At 37.0% G+C, this 22,712-nt stretch overlaps 1 protein-coding gene across 1 annotated transcript in view; it reads left to right on the top strand.

Annotated features, from left to right (window-relative positions):
• The first annotated feature begins 554 nt into the window (after positions 1-554).
• Positions 555-22,712, top strand: part of GABRG1 (gamma-aminobutyric acid type A receptor subunit gamma1) — a 93,705-nt gene continuing 71,547 nt past the window's right edge. The window contains exon 1 of the mRNA XM_019962133.2: positions 555-867. Coding sequence (XP_019817692.2) covers positions 764-867 — 104 coding nt within the window. The 5' untranslated portion in view covers positions 555-763. The remainder of the gene's footprint in view (positions 868-22,712) is intronic.

Here is a 22,712-nt window from a genome sequence, read left to right as displayed (position 1 = left end):
TATTGTTCCTTAGTATCATTTGGTGCCCAGAGCGAGGAGAAGGCAAATCCTCTCAATTGTAACTGCAACGGAAGTGGGGTGGGTAGGAAACGTGATTACGAGGAATGCACCCAGCTGGCTCATTCACTCATACAGTTATATATTTCAACACCTCCCGAGAACACATTTGTGTGGGGCATTATGCCAGGTGCTGGGTCTGAAAAGAAATGAGACACCGCCCCTCGCAAAGTAACAACAGTAATTACCAAAATTAGCAGAACCTTCGCGAGCCTGGGGAAAACCAATTAGGCATGGCAAGCTCCCCACGGATCCCTCTTGGAAGACAGATTCAGAATCCAAACGCGGGAGAGGAGACTCCCGAAATAGAGTCGGTCAGGAGGGAAGGCTAGGGGAAAAGAAGGAAGCCGCCTTTCCGTAGGGAGGGAAATCTGTCAGAGCCACTCAACTGTTTCTCTGAGGCTGCCAGGGAGAAGAGGTTTGTTTTTCTTTTAGGAAGAAAAGAGCCCTTTTCCCTACTGGGCTCGATTTCTAGTAGGGGAAGCTCCGCCTCCTTGGGCTGTTGATTGGCCCAACTTTTTTTCAGCTAATTTCTACCAGCATCCTCTCGGTCTGATTGGCTCGCTTTGCTCAATTCCGCTGGGAGTCGCATCCTACCTGGTTGGGAGGTGTACAGCCTTTCCACAGTCTCCTTTCTGTACTCACCAGTCTGCAGCTGAGGTGGGAGGAAAAGTCCTGGCTGGAGAACTAAGAAAAAGCGATCCCCATGGGTTCTTGGAAAGCTCTCCTCTTCTCCCCTTTTCTTCTGTGGAATCAAAGGAGAGGGGTGAGGTTGATGTTCCTGTTACTGACCGTGCATCTGGGAAACTGGTGAGTAAATTCAAGGACTTCAAACTATTCTCTGTTATCTACCCACTCCCTCCTCGTTTCTCTTTAGAAATCATTCTGGGTTAAATAATTTGCTTTTCCCCGGGCACATTTGGGATATTTTACCATCAGTTTTTTTTTTTTTTTTTAATTAGATCTACTCATTTTCTGTTAGAATGAAATGAGCCTGTGTGTGAAGCACCGAAATTAGCTCAGTTGGTTTTGACTTGAAGCGCAGTGGAAACTAGTAAAGACTCAGTTACTGGAAGTAGGGAGGGGAGGAGAAATGGTTTTGTAACTGCATTTAGTGAATGAATGCCACTGATGAACTTTCTGAATGATTCTTCATTTTAAAGACAAAGTTATTTTAGAAACTTGTTACACAGCATGGGATGTATGATGCTTTTCTATACACTAATATTGCTCTTTCCCTTATCTTTTCTTTTTTGTTATTCTAAAAAAATAAGCAAAGTTTTAGTCAAGAAAGATCATAAATATGGCTAAAAAAATCCATCAGGGTGGCAAGTGTGTTATATTTGTTAGAAATTAATTGTGTATAATTTATTGAGTCAGTTTTGAATGATTTTTATTTTAATTGGCTGTGTACAAGTAAATGAAAGTGTTATGTTGATGTGAATGTCCTGGAATGCATGTGTGCGTGTGTGTGTGTGTGTGTGTGTGTGTGTGCGCGCGCGCGCGCGCGCGCGCATGTGTATGACAGAAAAGGAAGGGGGGGGCAGTGTTTAGAACTCAAGAGTAAAATGTAATCACTATAGAGATGGAAATATGCCTTTATAACTACTTGCATCATTGCTAAAATTTATTATGATGATGATTATTTTTAGCATATAGCTAGAGTGCTTTTTTTTTTTTTTTTTTGGCCACTACTGGCCTATAGAACAACTGTATTTTCTCTCCAAAAACAGAGAATAAAGTATGCTAAGTAATACGAGTCTTGCCAGAATATGTTTGACATTGTTTTTTAAATATTACGGTTTTAGTTTTCCCTTAGAAACGTAAATGTTCTGTATGGGCACAAACATACTACGTAATTAATAACTTCTTATATTTAAGTGTGTCATATTGGTTTATTTCTTTGAATCTATTATAAAATTATGAAAGATACCTTGGTAGGCCATGTATCAGTGCTCTCCTGCATCTTCATAATATTGCAAATGAATCTGTGTTCTCATAAGTAAAAACAGATTTCCCAGTGGTTTTCTAAAATAGCAACCTGTATGCTCCTTTATCACTCCAAGTGCAAGTTTCTTTTGCAACCTAATAGACAAGCTGCTTACTAAAGGGCATACTGTCTTTCTAAAGAGATGTTTGGTTTTAAATAATATATTTTCTTCTTGAGGATATTTGCATTATCAAGGTTCCAGAACTCTCTTTCAAGCTGCTCAGAAATAGAGAGTTTTGTGGTAGTGTAGACAGAGATGGACTCTGGCAGTCTGGAGACATGATTCTATGTGTCAAGAGTCCTTAATTTCTCTGAACACAGTGTCTTCATTTAGGAAATGAAGGAGAGTAGTAGATCATTTATGATTTCTTCAAGTTTTCATATACAGTATGTCCAAGATTTGAACCGAAAGAAAATAACTCAGTAGTCGTGTCATTGGCTTTTCTTAGGAGTTTTCAAGAGGGAAATTTTAATTGGGAATGTCATGTACTTTTTTTGCCATTATGGATAAGTGAGAGAGAGACAAATGTGTTAACAGCTAAAGTAGATGAATTATTTTATCATAGTACCAAACAGAATATAAATTTTTCTGGCCAGTGAATAAATACATAGTAAAAAAAAATAAAACTATATGTTGCTGTTGTAATTAGCTCTTGGGGTCTTAATGATGAGAATGTATGTATTCACTTTTCAAAGTCGCTACAGTTGTGATGAACTTTTCATCCTTTTAATATTTAGTTGAAGATAATTGATGTAGACATGTATAAACCACTTATGTTCATATTTTATTCTTGCTGTTTCCTTTTTTGAGAGACCTTCCTAAAGCTAACCACAGATGGTTCTTTCTAAGAATTTTGATGTCTGATGCCAGTTTCTAAATTAAATCTTCAAAGTCACCTATTTTGGAATTTACCAAATTGGAAGCCATTATTTTTCTGTATCTAATCAGAGATAGTAGCTTGTTTCCTCATTAGTTTTCATCAAGAGTATAAAGAAGAGACATTTTATTGATTTTTATATTGCTGAATTATGAAAACCGATCCTGTTGTTGTAGCTAAAACCTGAAGTCACAGTTCCTGTGTTTTATTCTCAGTGAGGCTCTGTGGCATCTTGGCAAGTTGGTTAAAATTTCTCAAGCTTGAGTTGTCTTATTTGTAATGTTGAAAACAACCTCATTTTGATCAGACTTTGTAAAAGAATTGAAAAAGTGGTGTGAGATTTTGGCTGTTCTGAACTAATTTAGTGAGCTTTGACTAAGAAGTTATATTTTGAGAGAGCTCAAGGAAGAGAACTCATTTTTATTTTTAAAAACAATTTCTTAAATCAATAATCCTACAATATAGCAATCATTTGCCTAAATGACAATATTCAAGTATAATTGCTTTTAAAATATATTATTTTCAAATAATTTTAGTAATATATTTTGTGGAGATGATAATACATGGTTTTTCTTTAGACATTTAGATTTTTTGCTTCATTCTCTAATAAAATATGGGTGCAAACTTACAGACAAAATGACTAATAATGTTCTATAACAATTAGATATTTTAAGAAGAAATGAGAGACAAAATAATTTTGAAGCTAAAATGCAAATGCATAATTAATAAATCCCCTGTTTATAGAGTCTTTCAAGTATACTCTTTTTCCCTTTTATCCCATTATATAGTATGAGACACATTTTTGGTTAAGCAACAAAAGGAAATGTCTGATTTTTCATTTAAAAATGAAATAGACATATCTGGTGTTTTATATTTATATACAGGTGATTAAGATTTATATAAGAAAATAATAATGACGATGGGGTCCCAAACAAGAGGAGGCAAAGCAGGGTGGAAAACTGAAAAAAAAAAAATCGGCTCTTGAGATATTATCAAAATATGATAAAATGACAGCCACAGGCCTCTAGAGATTAATTCACATATATGCATGCTACCAACTGAGAATCCTGGACCTGATCATTAGATATAACACTAGTTTCAGCTACACCCCTTCCCACTAGGGTGATTTCAGACAAATCTTTGAGCAGAGTCCTCATTTGTGAAAAGCAGAAATGACATCTACGTTTCGAGCTTGTTTCAAGACCAAGAAAGAAAATTTGTGCAAAGTAATGTCACCTAAATTTTTAACTCAAATGACATAACAGATATTCTCAGAATCACAGTAACTCTAGAATTATTTATTCTAGTTAAAGTCAAGCTCTTTGAATTATTGTGCATTATTATTAAATATCTTAAAATGAACTGAACTATGAAACTACTTTTCATATTATTAAATCTCTTTTGAATTAGAGATACCATAAAGCCATCAGAAACGTCCCTGATGGCTGAGATGGTAAAGAATCCACCTGCATTTCAGGAGACTGGGTGGGGAAGATCCGCTGGAGAATGGAATGGCTATCCACTCCAATATTGTTGCCTGGAGAATTCAACAGACAGGAGCCTGATGGGCTACAGTTCATGGGATCACAAAGTAGGACACTACTGAGTGACTACCACTTTCACATTTTCAGTTTTAAATTATGAGAAATATCAGTCTTTCATTCAACAAATATTTACTGAATACCAGCTATGTTCTACACAGTACAACTTGCTGGTTTACAGTGGTGAATAAACTAGACATGAGTGCTAAACATATGGACAGTACTTGTGTCCAGTGTTTTACATGAGTACTACTGTTATACTCACTGCTAAGGCTGAGATTTATGATATTACTCAAAGGGAAACATCTTGTAGTCAGAATAAGGAAAAATACCTTAACTCCAAAGATAAACAGAGGGGTCTAAATTTTTAAGGTTCAGTTCAGTTCAGTTCAGTTGCTCAGTCATGTCTGACTATTTGCGACCCCATGAATTGCAGCACGCCAGGCCTCCCTGTCCGTTACCAGCTCTCGGAGTTCACTCAAACTCATGTCCATCGAGTCGGTGATGCCATCCTGCCATCTCATCCTCTGTCATCCCCTTTTCCTCCTGCCCCCAATCCCTCCCAGCATCAGAGTCTTTTCCAATGAGTCAACTGTTTGCATGAGGTGGCCAAAGTATTGGAGTTTCATAATGCTCAAAATTCTCCAAGCCAGGCTTCAGCAATATGTGAACCGTGAACTTCCAGATGTTCAAGCTGGTTTTAGAAAAGGCAGAGGAACCAGAGATCAAATTGCCAACATCTTCTGGATCATGTAAAAAGCAAGAGAGTCCCAGAAAAACATCTATTTCTGCTTTATTGACTATGCCAAAGCCTTTGACTGTGTGGCTCACAATAAACTGTGGAAAATTCTGAGAGATGGGAATACCAGACCACCTGACCTGCCTCTTGAGAAACTGGTATGCAGGTCAGGAAGCAACAGTTAGAACTGGACATGGAACAACAGACTGGTTCCAAATAGGAAAAGGAATATGTCAAGGCTGTATATTGTTACCCTGCTTATTTTTTAAGGCTGGAGGGTACTAATAGAAAATATCACAGTCAAGGCAAGAAAATTAGAACACCATAAGATTACTCATTGACAATACCAGAAAACCATGGGGGAAATGTCTCCAAAATAAAGAGACAGTTCAACCTAGAATGTTACTTAGTGGAACTACAATCAAGCATGAAGGGAAAATAAAGATTAGATACCATTATTCTCCCAAATTTACAGATGGAAAAATCAGGGCACATCAATTTTTAGGAACTCACTAAAGATGCCAGATAGCTCAGTGGTAAACAATTCTCCTGCAATGCTGGTGACATAGGATGGATCCTGTGTCTGAAAGATCCCCTGAAGGAGGAAATAGCAACCCACTCCAGTATTCTTGCTTGGAAAATCCCATGGAGAGAGAAGCCTGGCTAGCTACAGTCCATGGGTTCACAAAAGAGTTTGACACAACTACATAGCTAAATTCAGTTCAGTTCAGTTCAGTTCATTCGCTTAGTCATGTCCAACTTTTTGCAATCCCATGGACTGCAGCACACCCTGCATCCATTCCCTGTCCAACACCAATTCCCAGAGCTTTCTCAGACTCATGTCCATCGAGTTGTTGAAGCCATCCAACCATCTCATCCTGTCATCCTCTTCTCCTGCCGCCTTCAATCTTTCCCAGCATCAGAGACTTTTCCAGTGAGTCAGTTCTTTGCATCAGGTGGACAAAGGATTGGAGTTTCAGCCTCAGCATCAGTCCTTTCAATGAATATTCAGGACTGATTTCCTTTAGGATTCACTGGTTGGATCTCCTTGCAGTCTAAGGGACTCTCAAGAGTCTTCTCCAACACCACAGTTCAAAAGCATCAATTCTTCAGTGCTTAGCTTTATTTATGGTCCATCTCTCACATCCATACATGACTACTGGAAAAACCATAGCTCTGACTAGACAGACCTTTGTTTGAAAAATAATGTCTTTGCTTTTTAATATGCTATCTAGGTTGGTCATAGTTTTTCTTCCGAGGAACAAGGGTCTTTTAATTTTGTGGCTGCAGTAACCATCTGCAGTGATTTGGGGGCCCCCCTAAATAATACAGAGTAGGTACTAAATAATACATAGAAAGAAAGTGAAAGTCACTCAGTCATGTCTGACTCTTTGCGGCCCCATGGACTGTATAGTCCATGGAATTCTTCAGGCCAGGATACTGAAGTGGGTAGCCTATCCCTTCTCCAGGGGATCTTCTCAACCCAGAGATGAACCCAGGTCTTCCGCATTGCAGGCAGATTCTTTTTACCAGTTGAGCTATCAGGGAAGCCCAAAATAATACACAGTAGAGCAGCTAAATAAACAACAGCAAAGATCATCTTGCTGATAATGCTGAATCCATGACTCTGATCCGTGTGCTCTCTGCACAGAACCTGAATTTTTAATCACCTTTCCTCTAAGATTACAAATGCCATGTAAATCAAACCCATTAACATAACTGTGGATGAGGAAAGCAAGGGAGGGAGGGAAAGGATGAGGAAGGGAAAGTAGAGAAAAAGAGAGGAGCAGAGAGAAGAGAAGAGAGGGGAGGAGACACTTGAGTGTGATTGAGAGAAGCACAGTAGGTACACTATCCACTGTGTACCTGACACATAATCTAGAATATTATGTGCAGTGCTGGATTAATTATTTTAGGAAAAAAAAACTTCAACAAACTGGGCTTCTTGATCTAGAAAAAACCCCCACTGGATAAAGAATTAAAAGTGAGAATTTGGAATTCAGGAAACTTGTATTGAGGCATCTTATATTCTTAAGGATGCCAGAGAAAATCATGCTTGAATTTACTAATTATAGATGTTATAAACAATCCATAACTAAGTAGTGAAAGCTATGTGAAGACAGATTTTCATCCATACAAAAGTCTTCTAACAAAGTAATGGATGCCTTATCATTAGACTTTTAGCAGAAACTTGTTAGCAGGAGATGAAATCTATGGTTTTCTTCTTTTTAAATAGCTCAGGATCTAATTCTATCGGTACTAAAATAGTTTAGCCAACTGAAGCCCCATGTTTCAGGAAAGAGTCTTAGCTATTAATTTTGTAATCAGTTATTAAACATTAGCATTCATTCAACAAATATTTACTCAGCCCTAATATTTATTAATCAGAGTCTGGGAATTGGGATACAGTGGTAAGCAAGACATAGTCTTTTAGTAGTGTTTGTACATTGTAGACAGGACATATATGTGATAGTATATGTGCTGGACAAAGAAGGCACAGCCCCACCCCCAGATCAGATCAGATCAGTCACTCAGTCATGTCTGACTCTTTGCCACCCCATGAATTGCAGCACGCCAGGCCTCCCTGTCCATCATCAACTCCTGGAGTTCACTCAGACTTACATTCATCGAGTCAGTGATGCCTTCCAGCCATCTCATCCTCTGTTGTCCCCTTCTCCTCCTTCCCCCAATCCCTCCCAGCATCAGAGTCTTTTCCAATGAGTTAACTCTTCGCATGAGGTGGCTAAACTACTGGAGTTTCAGCTTTAGCATCAGTCCTTCCAAAGAGATCCCAGGGCTGATCTCTTTCAGAATGGACTGGTTGGATCTCCTTGCAGTCCAAGGGACTCTAAAGAGTCTTCTCCAACACCACAGTTCAAAAGCATCAATTCTTCGGCGCTCAGCCTTCTTCACAGTCCAACTCTCACATCCATACATGACCCCAGAAAAAACCATAGCCTTGACTAGACAAACCTTTGTTGTCAAAGTAATGTCTCTGCTTTTGAATATGCTATCTAGGTTGGTCATAACTTTCCTTCCAAGGAGTAAGCGTCTTTTAATTTCATGGCTGCAGTCATCATCTGTAGTGATTTTGGAGCCCAGAAAAATAAAGTCTGACACTGTTTCCACTGTTTCCCCATCTATTTCCCATGAAGTGGTGGGACTGGATGCCATGATCTTCAGTGGACTTAAATTCTAGTAGTTAGTGTTGAGATGGTCTGTCAATATAAAAGCAAAAACAGTAAAATACTATAACTCTTCCTCAGAATTCTAGATGAGCTATAAGGAAATATCAAGGAGACTGGCATCAGTTGCAACTCTAGGAAAAGACTAATATTCTTAGCTGTCATATGCATAAGTTCATATGACAGCGTTAGTGTTAGTAAAAAATATACATAGAGAGAGAACATTATATTCTGTGGCCAGAGATATGGCCTCACATTTTGGTGAGCCTTTTGAAGACTATATTCCCAGGATATTATTTACTTTGATCATTTAACGTGTTTCATTAAAATGGCAATGCTTCCCTGACAGGTCAGTTGATAAAGAATCCTCCTGTACTGCAGGAGACCCTGGTTCAATTCCTGGGTGGGGAAGATCTGCTGGAGAAGGGAAAGGCTACCCACTCTAGTATTCTTGGGCTTCCCTTATGGCTCAGCTGGTAAAGAATCTGCCCACAATGCAGGAGACCTGGGTTCTATCCCTGGGTAGGGAAGATACCCTGGAGAGGAGAAGGGCTACCCACTCCAGTATTCTGGCCTAGAAAATTCCATGGACTGTATAGTCCATGGGGTCACAAACAGTTGGACACAACTGAGTGACTTTCACTTTCTAACATTCTGTTAAAATCTATATAATTTAGTTAAATAGTAAATTTCTGAACTGTAGGAATCCTTTTCTCCTAAATACAATCCATTTGGAGATTTAACATTTCTCCTTACTTTTAGACAAATATTTTGAGTAACACAGGGATATAGAAAGAAAGTTAACGTAGACCCTGAACTTCAACCTGTAGGTGGATGGGCATATCAGAAGGCTTATGATTAGAAAATTAGGTTTAATATAAAATTTTAACATTGTTATGATCAGGGTATGATTTGGTTCGCTACTTAACTATAAGACAATAGGGTTCTGGAAAACAAGTTAATCTTTGGGTATGTTACTAGGACCATGATTCGTGCTTGCAGAATTTGAGAACTGCTTTAATAAAGGCACGTCATTCACCTCTCAGTCATCTTGCTATTGCTGCTGCTAAGTCGCTTCAGTTGTGTCCGATTCTGTGCAACCCCATAGATGGCAGCCCACCAGGCTCCCCTGTCCCTGGGATTCTCCAGGAAGAATGCTGGAGTGGGTTGCCATTTCCTTCTCCAATGCATGGAAGTGAAAAGTGAAAGTGAAGTCGCTCAGTTGTGTCTGACTCTTAGCAACCTCATGGACTGCAGCCTACCAGGCTCCTCCGTCCGTGGGATTTTCCAGGCAAGAGTACTGGAGTGGGGTGCCATTGCCTTCTCCATCAGTCATCCTAGATGTGTATAACTATCAGAATAATTTTCCAACACATGTAGTAGAGGGTTTTGAGCAAGGATTACTTTTCTACTAAAGAGTCATATTGACTGAAACAAGGTAGCTCTATTGGTTAGATTAAGTTTTAATCAGACATCTGTGTTCTTTAAACTGATTTCTTACTCTGTGCAGGTGACTTATGAGTGTACATTTGTTCCTGTCATTTCCTTAGTAACAATTCTTTCTGAAAACCTTCAGATTGTCATAACTGTAGTTGTTGAGAGTGTTTTGTTGTTTCTGTTCTACTCATTTGTATTCTCTCCCTTTTAAAGTGAAAGTTCTGAGAAGATACTTATGTCAGTGAAAATATTTTACCTCTTACTTTACGATCTCAAGACTTAGGAAAAAGTATACCTTTTTGCATTCAGAAGAAAAATTCCCACTTATTTCTTCCATTTAAAGATCTTTTCATATCTTTTATAATTTAATAACCCTCAATATTATGCCTCAATTTTGCAAAAATTTTAGCAGTCTTATATAATTTATCTGAGCATCAAAGACTTAGAGAATGTGAATGTCATGAAGAGTTATATTGTTTCTAAGTCTAATTTATGTTGTGTTGTGTTGTGTTCTATGAATATAAAATGAAATAATGAAAAATTTGGTGTTCATTTTAATATACTTTCAATCCAGCAGTAATTTTTTAATAGACTGAAGAAAATTATGGTTTATTTCCCTTCCTCAAAAAAATATTCACTTGGAAACAGGCTCAAAAAACATTTATAATCCCCCCTAAATATTATTCTTTGGAATCATGGTTCACAATTTTATAAACTCTGTTTCAAGAAAATAGAATTGGTGTGTCAAACAAAGCAAATAAAAAATCCAAAAACTTGCATAAAACATTGTTTTATTATTAGTATTTTTGGATCAATCACTAAACCATGAGAATTTCATAACTATGAGCAAAGATGTTAAGAAAAAATAAGCCGCTTTATTTTGTAATTTTCTCTTTTTGTTTTCTTTCTAAATATATGTCACTATACTAATTAATTTTTAAAAAATATATTCTGATATGAGTCTTTCCCTTTTCTTATTAACTATTATAACTCTACATTCCTATATCTAGTCTAATCAGATCAAATTATGTTCTACTAGATTTAGGAATTTGTTATACTCTTTTTTGAAACTAAGAATGAAGCACTGTGTGCCCAAGCAGTCTCTATGGTCATTAATTTCTTAACCTTAATGTAGTTTGACAGATTCTATGTATCCTACTTTATCAAGAAAGTCACATAAAGTTCACAGTGGATGAAGATATCATATTTTATTTTTTCTTCTAGACTAATATTCCACATCTCAAATTGTAGAATCACTAATATTTAATCCAATTTCTATTCTATTCTGTGGACATAAAATATTTTAAGTTTTTTACCACAAATAATTAGAATTTATTTTTCTTTATTTTCTTAAATAATTTAAATAATCTCTTAGTGATACACATATATGTTGTTGCTGCTGCTAAGTCTCTTCAGTCGTGTCTGACTCTGTGCAACCCCATAGACAGCAGCCCACCAGGCTCCTCTCTCCCTGGGATTCTCCAGGCAAGAATACTGGAGTGGGTTGCCATTTCCTTCTCCTATATGTTATTGAAGTACATGGAAAAAATAAAACTTTTTCCCCTAGTGTCATAATGTTTTTGACCATGTAATGTTAATAATAATAGAATAATACTTATTACGTTTCTACTTCTCAAAATTACTTAGCCATTTAAAGCCTATGCCTCCAGATTTTTCTGTAAGTTTAAACAAGTATGTGTATACACATTTGTGTGTACATTTTTTTTTTACAAATGAAATCTAACACTTGTTTTTGTCACACAACTAATATCAAAGATATTTTTCTAGATTTATATATATACTTAGTAGTTGTTGTTGTTGTTCAGAAGCCCAGTCATTCTGAATTTTTGCAGCCCCATGGATTTCAGCATGCCAGACCTCCCTGTCCCTCACCATCTCCCAAAATTTGCCCAAATTCATGCCCATTGCATCGGTGATTCCATCCAGCCATCTCAACTTCTGATACTGTCTTCTCTGTCTGTCCTCAGTCTTTCCCAGCATCAGGAACTTTCCCAATTGGTCAGCTGTTTGCATCAGATGACCAAAATACTGGAATTTCATCTTCAGCATCAGTCCTTCCAATGAGTATTCAGGGTTGATTTCCCTTAAGATTGACTGATTTGATCTCCTTGCTGTCAAAGGGACTCTCAAGAGTCTTCTCCAGCACCATAGTTCAAAGGCATCAATTTTTCATTGCTCTGCCTTCTTTACTGTCCAGCTTTCACAACCATACATGACCACTGGGAAGACTATAGCCTTGACTACAGTCTTTGTCGGCAGAGTAATGTCTCTGCTTTTCAACACACTGTCTAGGTTTGTCATAGCTTTCCTGTCAAGAAGAAAATGTCTTCTGATTTCATGGCTGCAGTCACAATTCACAGTGATTTTAGAGCCCAGGAAGAAGAAATCTGTCACTACTTCCACCTTTTCCCCCTCTATTTGCCATGAAATAAGAGACACTTGCTCCTTGGAAGGAAAGTTATGACCAACCTAGATAGCATATTCAAAAGCAGAGACATTACTTTGCCAACAAAGTCTGTCTAGTCAAGGCTATGGTTTTTCCAGTGGTCATGTATGGATGTGAGAGTTGGACTGTGAAGAAAGCTGAGCGCTGAAGAATTGATGCTTTTAAACTGTGGTGTTGGAGAAGACTCTTGAGAGTCCCTTGGACTGCAAGGAGATCCAACCAGTCCATTCTGAAGAGATCAGCCCTGGGATTTCTTTGGAAGGACTGATGCTAAAGCTGAAACTCCAGTACTTTGGCCACCTCATGCAAAGAGTTGACTCATTGGAAAAGACTCTGATGCTGGGATGGATTGGGGGAAGGAGAAGAAGGGGATGACAGAGGATGAGATGGCTGGATGGCATCACTGACTCAATGGACGTGAGTCTGAGTGAACTCCGGGAGTTGGTGATGGACAGGGAGGCCTGTTGTGCTGTGATTCCTGTGGTTGCAAAGAGTCGGATACAACTGAGCGACTGAACTGAACTGACTGAAGTGAATCACAGCCAGATGCTGTGATCTTAGTTTTTTTAATATTTAGTTTTAAGCTGGCTTTTTTGCTCTCATCCTTCACCTTTATCAAGAGGCTTTTTAGTTCCTTTTCACTGTTTACAGACTAACTGAATAAATTATGATACTTCTGTAACATAGAATACCACATCATCATTAAAATGAGGGACTATGTATCTCAGTTCAGTTCAATTGCTCAGTCGTGTCCCAACTTTTTGCGACCCTGTGGACTGCAGCACCCCAGCTTTCCTGTCCAGCACCAACTCCTAGAGCTTCCTCAAACTCATGTCCATTGAGTTGGTGATGCCATCCAACCATCTCATCCTTTGTCATCCTTCTCCTCCTGCCTTCAATCTTTCCCAGCTTCAGAGTCTTTTCCAATGAATCACTTCTTTGCATCAGGTGGCCAAAGTGCTGGAGTTTCAGCTTCACCATCAATCCTTCCAATGACTATTTAGGACTGATTTCTTTTAGGATTGACTAGTTTGGTCTCTTTCAGTCCAAGAGACTCTCAAGAGTCTTCTCCAACACCACAGTTCAAAAGCATCAATTCTTTGGTGCTCAGCTTTCTTTACGGTCCAACTCTCACATCCATACATGACCACTGGAAAAACCATAGCTTTGACTATACAGACCTTTGTTGGCAGAGTAATGTCTCTGCTTTTGAATATGCTGTCTAGGTTGGTCATAGTTTTTCTTCCAGGGAACATGGCTTTTTTATCACTGTGTTCATATATACACATGTGCTTGCATGTGTGTTGTCACTTTAGTCATGTTTGACTCCGTGCATCCAACTCTATGCACTATTGCCTGCACAGGCTCCTCTGTCCATGGGATTCTCGTGTTTTAATTTTATTACTTCATCAGTGTTTCCAAGTTACCCAATTTGTTCTTAAGAGTAGTTTATTCTACTTATGGCATCATCAACTCAATGGACCTGAGTTTGAGGAAACTCCAGGAGATAGTGAAGGATGGGGAAACCTGGTGTGCGTCAGTCCATGTGGTCACAAAGAGTCAAACATGACTGAGTGACTGAACAGAAATGGTTATAAAAATGCCATTTATCTATATTATTGCTAGTACTGAATATACTAGTACCAAAACTTTTAATGTTTTGCCAGTGTTATGGCTAAAATTTGCCATGGTTTAAACTTATTTTCCCTTGCTACCAGTAAATATCAGCATAATTTCATATATTTATTAGTCTTCTCTTCCCTCTGAAATTCCTGTACAAGTTATGTTGTAAATATCTTTGTTTTTATCATTCATCTCTAGTTTTTGTCTGAATTCTGTCTAATGTCCTCCATAATTTATTTATTTTTGTCAGTTTTTTTATTCTCCTGGTTTGACAACATGTTGTGTAGAAAGAACTCCTTACCCCAAAAAGTTAGAAAATAAATATTTTTGATATTTTCTTTAATTGTTTTATACTTTATTATATTTTGATATTTAGTATGCATGCTGAGTCGCTTCAGTTGCTTCTGACTCTTTGCGACCCTATGGACTATAGCCCTCCAGGCCCCTCTGTCTATGGGATTTCCCAGGCAAGAATACTGGAATGGGTGGCCATTTCCTTCTACAGGGATCTTCCAGATCCAGGGATCTAACCACATCTCTTGTTTCTCCTGCATTGGCAGGTGGGTTCTTTACCACTAGCCCCACCTGGGTATATTAGTAATTTATTATGTAAGTAGTAATTTATTTTTTCTAAATGTTTTAACAGGCATTTACTGAATTATTCATGCTCTCATTTCTAAGCTGACTAGTCACATTTATCATACACAGAATTTCTGGACATTTGGTATATCACTTTGAATGTTTGATTTCGTTCTCACTGATTTCTTTATGTATTACCACAATATGGTTTTAATTACAGTACCTTTACTATTTTTCTCTTTATTCTGGCAAGGCAAATTTCATCTCACAATCTATTTTTCAAAAATTTCTTGTAATTCTCATATTGAGGATTAATTACAGTATAATGATTTTAACATTTTACATAGGAAGCTTTCTTTTTGTTAATTTATTTTTAATTGAAGGCTAATTGCTTTATAATATTGGTTTAGTTTCTGCAATACATCAACAAAATTTTTAAAATATAGATTTCTTAGATTTATAAACTATTTTGAGAATTATATATTAATGTGACTGTTTTATAGCCAAAATATTTGCTTTGCATTTATTTTTTCTATTCTTATATGCTTCAATTAGTTTTTTAGTTTCCTCACATAAGATGTACACCTTTCTTGCTATATTTTTTATAATTATTTTTTAGATTGTATTGAATTGTTTTTTCTGAACTTTATGATAGATTAGTACTAGGATGAGAAAGCTACTGTGTTTTTAAAATTAATTTTATATTAGGTAAAAATTACAATAATGTATGCAGGTCAAGAAGCAACAGTTAGAACTGGACATGGAACCACAGACTGTTTCCAAATCAGGAAATGAGTACATCAGGTTGTATATTGTCACCCTGCTTATTTAACATATATGCAGAGTGCATCATGTGAAATGCTGGCCTGGAAAAAGCACAAGATGGAATCAAGATTTCTGGGAGAAATATCAATAACCTCAGATATGCAGATGACACCCTTATGGCAAGAAGCAAAGAAGAACTAAAGAGCCTCTTGATGAAAGTGAAAAAGGAGAGTGAAAAGGTTGGCTTAAAACTCAAAATTCAGAAAACTAAGATCATGGCATCCAGTCCCATCACTTCATGGCAAATAGATGGGGAAACAGTGGAAACAGTGACAGACTTTATTTTGGGGGGCTCCAAAATCACTGCAAAATGACTGCAGCCATGAAATTAAAAGATGTTTGCTCCATGGAAGTGAAGCTATGACCAACCTAGACAGCATATTAAAAAGCAGAGACATTTTTCATTGCTTTACCAAAAAAGGTCCGTCTAGTCAAATGTATGGTTTTTCCAGTAGTCATGTATGGATGTGAGAGGTGGACTCTAAAGAAAGCTGAGCACCAAAGAATTAATGCTTTTGAACTGTGGTGTTGGAGAAGACTCTTGAGAGTCCCTTGGACTGCAAGGAGATCCAACCAGTCCATCCTAAAGGAAATCAGTCCTGAATATTTATTGGAAGGACTGATGCTGAACCTGAAACTCCAATACTTTGGACACCTGATGCAAAGAACCGACTCATTGGAAAAGACCCTGATGCTGGGAAAGATTGAAGGCAGGCGGAGAAGGGGACAACAGAGGATGAGATCGTTGAATGGCATCACCGACATGGTAGACATGAGTTTGAGTAAGCTCCGGGAGTTGGTAATGGACTGGGAAGCCTGGTGTGCTGCAGTCCATGGAGTTGCAAAGTTTCGGACATGACTGAGTGACTGTACTGAACTGAACAATAATGAATTCTCTGATTAAGGCCAATATTTACAGTTCTTAGTTATTTATTTTCTTTATTCACTATAATTTTACCTATGAACATCAAGATGATTTCTAATATTCTTTACATTATTATTCATTTATTTAGTTATTTTTTTTTTATTGTGTACATTATATGTCAGGCTAAGCAACAATGTTTTCATATTGAAAAGCTTAGCCCCGGCTTTCAAGGAGCTTATAGAGCACCATAAACAAATAAAGTAGTTGAATAAGATGCAGTGTGATTAATTTATGGTAGAGTTAAGCACTGAATAGGCTGAAAGCACAGGGTGGAATACACTTACTTAATACTCTAGGCATGCTTCCCTTCTACCTCTTCAGATTTCCAAAGCATTCCTCTCTGGTGCCTTAAGTGATGGGTCCCAAATTCGTTTGTGCTTATTAGATAATCACAGAATTGAGTGGACTGTCATTTCACCTCTGAAGGTTCAGATCTGTAACATTGTTATCTATCACTCTTACTTATTTTGCTTCCCTACCAACATTTAGGAACAATGAAAATGAGTCAGCATCACTACCCTAAAAAGAACTCTATACTAAAGAAATGTGATGAGAATATAAAGGCAAAAAGAAGAAAAATAATTGAATTTTTAAAATTTTATTTTTTCTGACTTTTAAATTAAGATCGGCGCCTATAAATACTCTTTAAAAGTTAGCTCCTGTAAGCTTTGACTTTAAGATATAGTCTAGTTAGAAGCATTAGAACATTATATTTCTTCCCTGGAATCTGTCAGTTGACTTATGGAAATGTATCTGATGTTTATAAAAAAGCACTAATTTGTCATGAGCTCAGTTTACCGATGAGGCCTGGCTTTTGAGTTTCATCTGCACTGTCTTAACAGATTAATGGAAGGGTCTTCCCCAGGTGTCAGAACAAGGATACCTGCATTGAAGTCAACTTTATATGAACTATATACAGGGTGGCTATACAATTTATAATTGAAATTAGGCTTTCTGTGAGTAAAAGAGGGTACTATTTATAATTATTCTAGGACAACAGGTATAAATCAAGATTGTCCTGGGCAAATCTTGATGAATGTTTACCCTATTTATGAAAAATTATATTGATTGATTGACTTGTTTTATATATATAAGTATTTCTAGCTGTAGAGATGAACTCTTTCATGATTATATGCATTAGCATATATTGTCTATACTTAACTTATCTCTTAGTTATCATAAGTTTAAACTTTTACTTATTGTATTAGGAAGAGTAATATACTCATTAAAGTATTTTTACATCGAATCATTTACTATATATTTACTATAATCAGACTTGTAAATGTATTAAAATAGCTTAGTAAGACATAAATACAGACTGATTCTTTACCAACTGAGTGACAGGGAAGCCCAAAAATACTGGAGTGGGTAGCCTATCCCTTCTCAGTGGATCTTCCCAATCCAGGAATCAAAATAGGGTCTCCTGCATTGCAGATGGATTCTTTACCAACTGAGCTGTCAGGGAAGCCCAATATTGATGCAGGTGACTCAAAAAACTTTCTTTAGTAACTGATCACAAGGGTCAATTAAGGAATGTGAGAAGCAAAAGCCTCAGAGAAGCAGATGCTAAAATGGGATTAGACATGTAAGAGATTTTTGAGAGAAATGCCCAGCAGGGTAAAGGAGAGGAAGTAGAAATAAGCAGAGAGAGCCTTCAGATAATAATGGAGATGTGACCCCTATGAAAGTATAGAGCAAAGAAGATGTTTGATTCAAAAGAGTCTCAGAATAGGGTGCCCTCTCAACAAAGGCAGTCAGGCCTTCTGGATTCATCCAGCCAAAGTTGCCCTGTAGAGAGGTCCCTCGTCCTGCAGGAATGGGTCTGTACTACCATTGCCACTGCTGCTGCTGCTAAGTCGCTTTAGTCGTGTTCGACTCTATGCGACCCCATAGACGGCAGCCCATCAGGCTCCCCCATCCCTGGGATTCTCCAGGCAAGAACACTGGAATGGGTTGCCATTTCCTTCTCCAATGCATGAAAGTGAAAAGTGAGAGTGAAGTTGCTCAGTCGTGTCCGACTCTTCGTAACCCTATGGACTGCAGTCCACCAGGCTCTTCTGTCCATGGGATTTTCCAGGCAAGAGTACTGGAGTGGGATGCCATTACCTTCTCCAACCATTGCCACAATGTGGAGTTATTGCCTGAAAGCTGCCCGGGGGAGCTTGGATCTGGTGCAGACACAGTGCTGGTCCAGAGAACTGGCACCTAGGCTGTCAGTAAACCATATTCCCATCCCAGGAAAGCCAAGTGGCAACATTTTAGGGCTGCCATATTCATTTTCCTGGCAGAGTATAAAGCTCTACTTCTCTCCATAAAAGCCTCTATTTAATTATTTAATTTTTATGATTAGAAATTTATTTCAGGGCATTATCTGGTGTATAGGAAGAGGCAGTTCATTTTTAGGTAGGTATTAATGTCAAATGAACTGCTTTTCATGTATTTATAGTACAAAATTATAGCAGTATACTATTAATATACAGAAAAAATTAAATGTTCTATAGCTCCATGAGTATAGAACACTTAATATATTCATATTGCTACTTTCTTGTTAAATATTCTAGCTATTTTATACCTAGGGTTTGATAAACGCAAATTATTATGTGTTACTTTGTATATAACATTCAATTATGAAAATAATTTTATATTTTTACAAGACACTTCACAATCACTAATTGAATGGATAAATCCATTTAGACGCTATAGGCATATAATAATTTACTTAAACATGATCTTACTGTTTAAAGTTTGTGCTACTATACATAACACTGTGATAAGCATCTTTGTATATAATGGTTTTCTGTATTGTTTGAATGTGCTGTGCTGTGCTTGGTTGCTCAGTCATGTCTGACTCTTTGAGACACCATGGACTATAACCTCCCAAGCTCCTCTGTCCATGGGGATTCTCCAGGCAAGAATACTGGAGTGGGTTGCCATGCTCTCCTCCAGGGGATCTTCTTGACCCAGGGATTGAACCTAGATCTCTTGCGTTACATGTAGATTTTTACTGTCTGAGCCACAGGGAAGCCCAAGAATACTGCAGTGCATTGCAGGCAGATTCTCTACCAGCTGAGCTACCACAGAAGCCCGATTGTTTGAATAATTATCTCCTTTAATAGAAAATAATGTCATTTAGGGGTTTCCCTGGTGGATCAGTGATAAAGAATCTTCCTGCCAGTGTGGGAGACTCAGGTTCGATCCCTGGGTTGGGAAGATCCCCTGGAGGATGAAATGGCAACCCACTCTGGTATTCTCGCCTTGAAAATCTCACGGACAGAGGAGCCTGGTGGGCTACAGTCCATGGGGTTCCAAAAAATTGGACACGACTTAGTGACTAAACAATAACAAGAAGATCATTTAGATCAGGAATACAGTTTTATTTGTCTTTATGTTTTCTGTAGTTAACATGTTTGTAGCACTTGTTATTTCTGCTATAAAAGAATGAAAGCATTGGATTGAAGATTAAGCATACCTGTTAGAAAATCTTTTTCATCAGAGAGAGCATGTGTGATTCTTTGAAATTATCATTCTAACTTCTCAGAACTCAAGGCAGAGACTAAGCATCCTACACATGCACAATCCTAATGCACTTGCTAACTATTTACCACAAGTGTTGTGTTCTTATAAATTAGAAGACTCAAAATTCAACCACACTGGATTGTTTAATGATAGGATACCATGGAAACTTCAAAGAGAAAATGAGCCTTCAAACTACATCAATCTTGTTTCAAATTCTGCCTCTATTGTTTAATAGTGTGGGTCCTGGAAATTCTGTATATCTATTTTTTCTCATTTGTAAAATAGGAATAGTAATATTTATTTAATAGGGCTACTCTGTGTTAAATAACATAATATGGAAGAAACCTTACACACAGTTCTGAAAACATAATAGGAACTTAATGGTGCATTACTGGCCCTCAACAGTTGTTAATAAAAATGAAAACATCACTCATTAAAATAAACAAATTATAAAATTATATACTGAGGAGTCTATGTATTTCCAGTAATTATAAAATTATATTTATTCACATTATTTAAAAGAAGTGCTTGAGAATGAGTCTAGAAATTCCCAGGGAAATTTCCTAAGAAAATACTACTTATTTCCCCCAAATGAATGTTCACTCGACATACGTAAATGTTACAGATCTTCCAGCCTATGAAAGACAGTGAGACATTGATATGCTATACAAACTATGTTTAACTTATTACAAGTGTTTTTTAATCCACAAAATAATACCAATATAATATTAAAGTAGTTAATATTCTGAAGGCAATTTAGAAAATGTAGAAGAAAATGTAGAATAATAAGCTATTAATATAATGAAAATTCCTTTCTGTTATTGCCAAAAGTGAGGGAAGTTAGCTTTGTAATATCTTTGAGGTAAATTTTCATATTACCTCTGAGCTTTCTGGGAAAATGGAAATATACATCAGTGTTAGCATGTACTTTTGGGATTACAAAGATTTTGTTGCCCTAAAAATTAGGCAAAGCTTTTATGTTTTCTGGGAACATCCTTTTGACTACAATCATACTGCAAAGAAAAATCAAGTTCTTATATGTGTAATGATCTTCTCTATCCATCAAATTTTTTATAAAACCGGGTTTTAAAGATAGATGTATGCCCTAAAGTTTTGGTTATTGACAATATCTCAGCAATTCTAATTTCATAAAATTTTGCTGGAGGACATACCAGCACGGATTCCTAATACTTCAGTGTTTTCGACTCCTTAGTTCATAAATGAATGTATCTATGTACATATATATACCTTTTATTGAGAGAAAATAAATTATTTGAAGGAAATCATGTAACTGTATTTCAGTAGTATATACTCTTTAAGTTAAATACAGCAAAATAATTATGAATGAACATTAAAAATCTGTTAATATACCAGGAGTATAAAATTTGTATACTGTGGTAATATATAGTATATAATATAATACAGTATATAATATAATATATTACAGTATATAATATACAGCACATAATATATACAGTATACAATAGAATACAGTATATAATATAATATATAATAATTTGTATACTGAGACCCCCCAAGTCTCAGTAGCTTACAAAAGGGATAAAATTATATACTCTAGTAATAAACTACTCCCAAATCTTAGTGACTTACAATTCTAAATGTTTATTTCTCACTCAGGCCACGTGTCCATTGTAGGTCAACTGTGGCTCTGTTCAGGTTGCCTTTACTCTGATAGACAAGTCATGGAGTAGTAGCCTCTGAGTGTGTCTGAGTCTTTTCACAGAAGGACAAGAGAGATATGGTGAACATGCATTGACATTAGATCTTCTGCTTGGCAGTGGCACACGTTACATATTCCATTAGCCAAAACAAACTGCTGAGCCAAACTTGAGTTTAGTGGGTCAGGGATGTATAATTCTCTTTGAGAAAGGAGAACTCAGGTCACATAACCAAGTTAGAAGCCAGTGAAGTGAAAACCATAATTATCTGACAGGAAGAAGATGAGAAATATTGAGAAGACTAATACATCCCATTATCTGTTAATAACTATCAATATAATAACTGTGAAGATGAAATGAGGCACACATATTTCAAAGGTTAAGTTTTTATTTACAATGTTAATTTATACTGTTTAAAGGATAAAAAGGGTGAATGTTAACTAAACTTACTGTGGTAGTCATCTTGCTGTATACATAGATCAAATCGTCGTGTTGTATACCTTAAATATATACCATGTTGTAAGTCAATTATGTATCAATAAAACTGGAAAAAATGATAAAAGAGTTAAGGACTGCATTAGCTAAGATGTTTAGGTCCACAGCAAAAGACAGCTGAATGAATAGTGTAGAAATGACAACTAAAGCTATTATGATAAACTTCAATATCTATTATGGGAGGGAAGCCCATCTCTGAAACATATATAAGTAAATAATGTATTATAGATTTACCTAATTTTACCAATAAAAGTTTATATATATATATATATATATATATTTTCACTGGGGACTAAGATTTACTAAAGATGAGTGTAAGTCTAGGATGATTTCACTCAAAGATGGTAAAGAATCTGTCTGCAATGTGGGAGAGCTGGGTTAGATCCCTGTGCTGGGAAGATTCCCTAGAGAAGGGAACGGCTACACACTCCAGTATTCTGGTCAGGAGAATTTCATGGACTATACCATGGACTGGCAAAGAGTAGGACACAAGTGAGTGACTTTGACTTTTCAAAGATAAATATATTACAACTGAGGCTTCCCAGGTGGCACAGTGGTAAAGAATCTACCTGCCAGTGCAGGAGATGCAAGAGATTTGGGCTCAATCCCTGTGTTGGGAATATCCCCTGGAGTAGGAAATGGCCACCCACTCAAGTATTTTTGCCTGGAAAATTCCATAGACAGAGGAGCCTAGTGGCTAGAGTCCAGGGAGTCACAGACAGTTGGACATGACTGAGAGACTGAGCTCACACACACACCCACCCACTCACACACAG

This window comes from Bos indicus, chromosome 6, assembly GCF_029378745.1.
Source record: "Bos indicus isolate NIAB-ARS_2022 breed Sahiwal x Tharparkar chromosome 6, NIAB-ARS_B.indTharparkar_mat_pri_1.0, whole genome shotgun sequence".
NCBI classification, from domain to species: domain Eukaryota; kingdom Metazoa; phylum Chordata; class Mammalia; order Artiodactyla; family Bovidae; genus Bos; species Bos indicus.
Note: the sequence above shows the minus strand (reverse complement) of the source record. Positions and strands in the feature narration are given on the sequence as shown.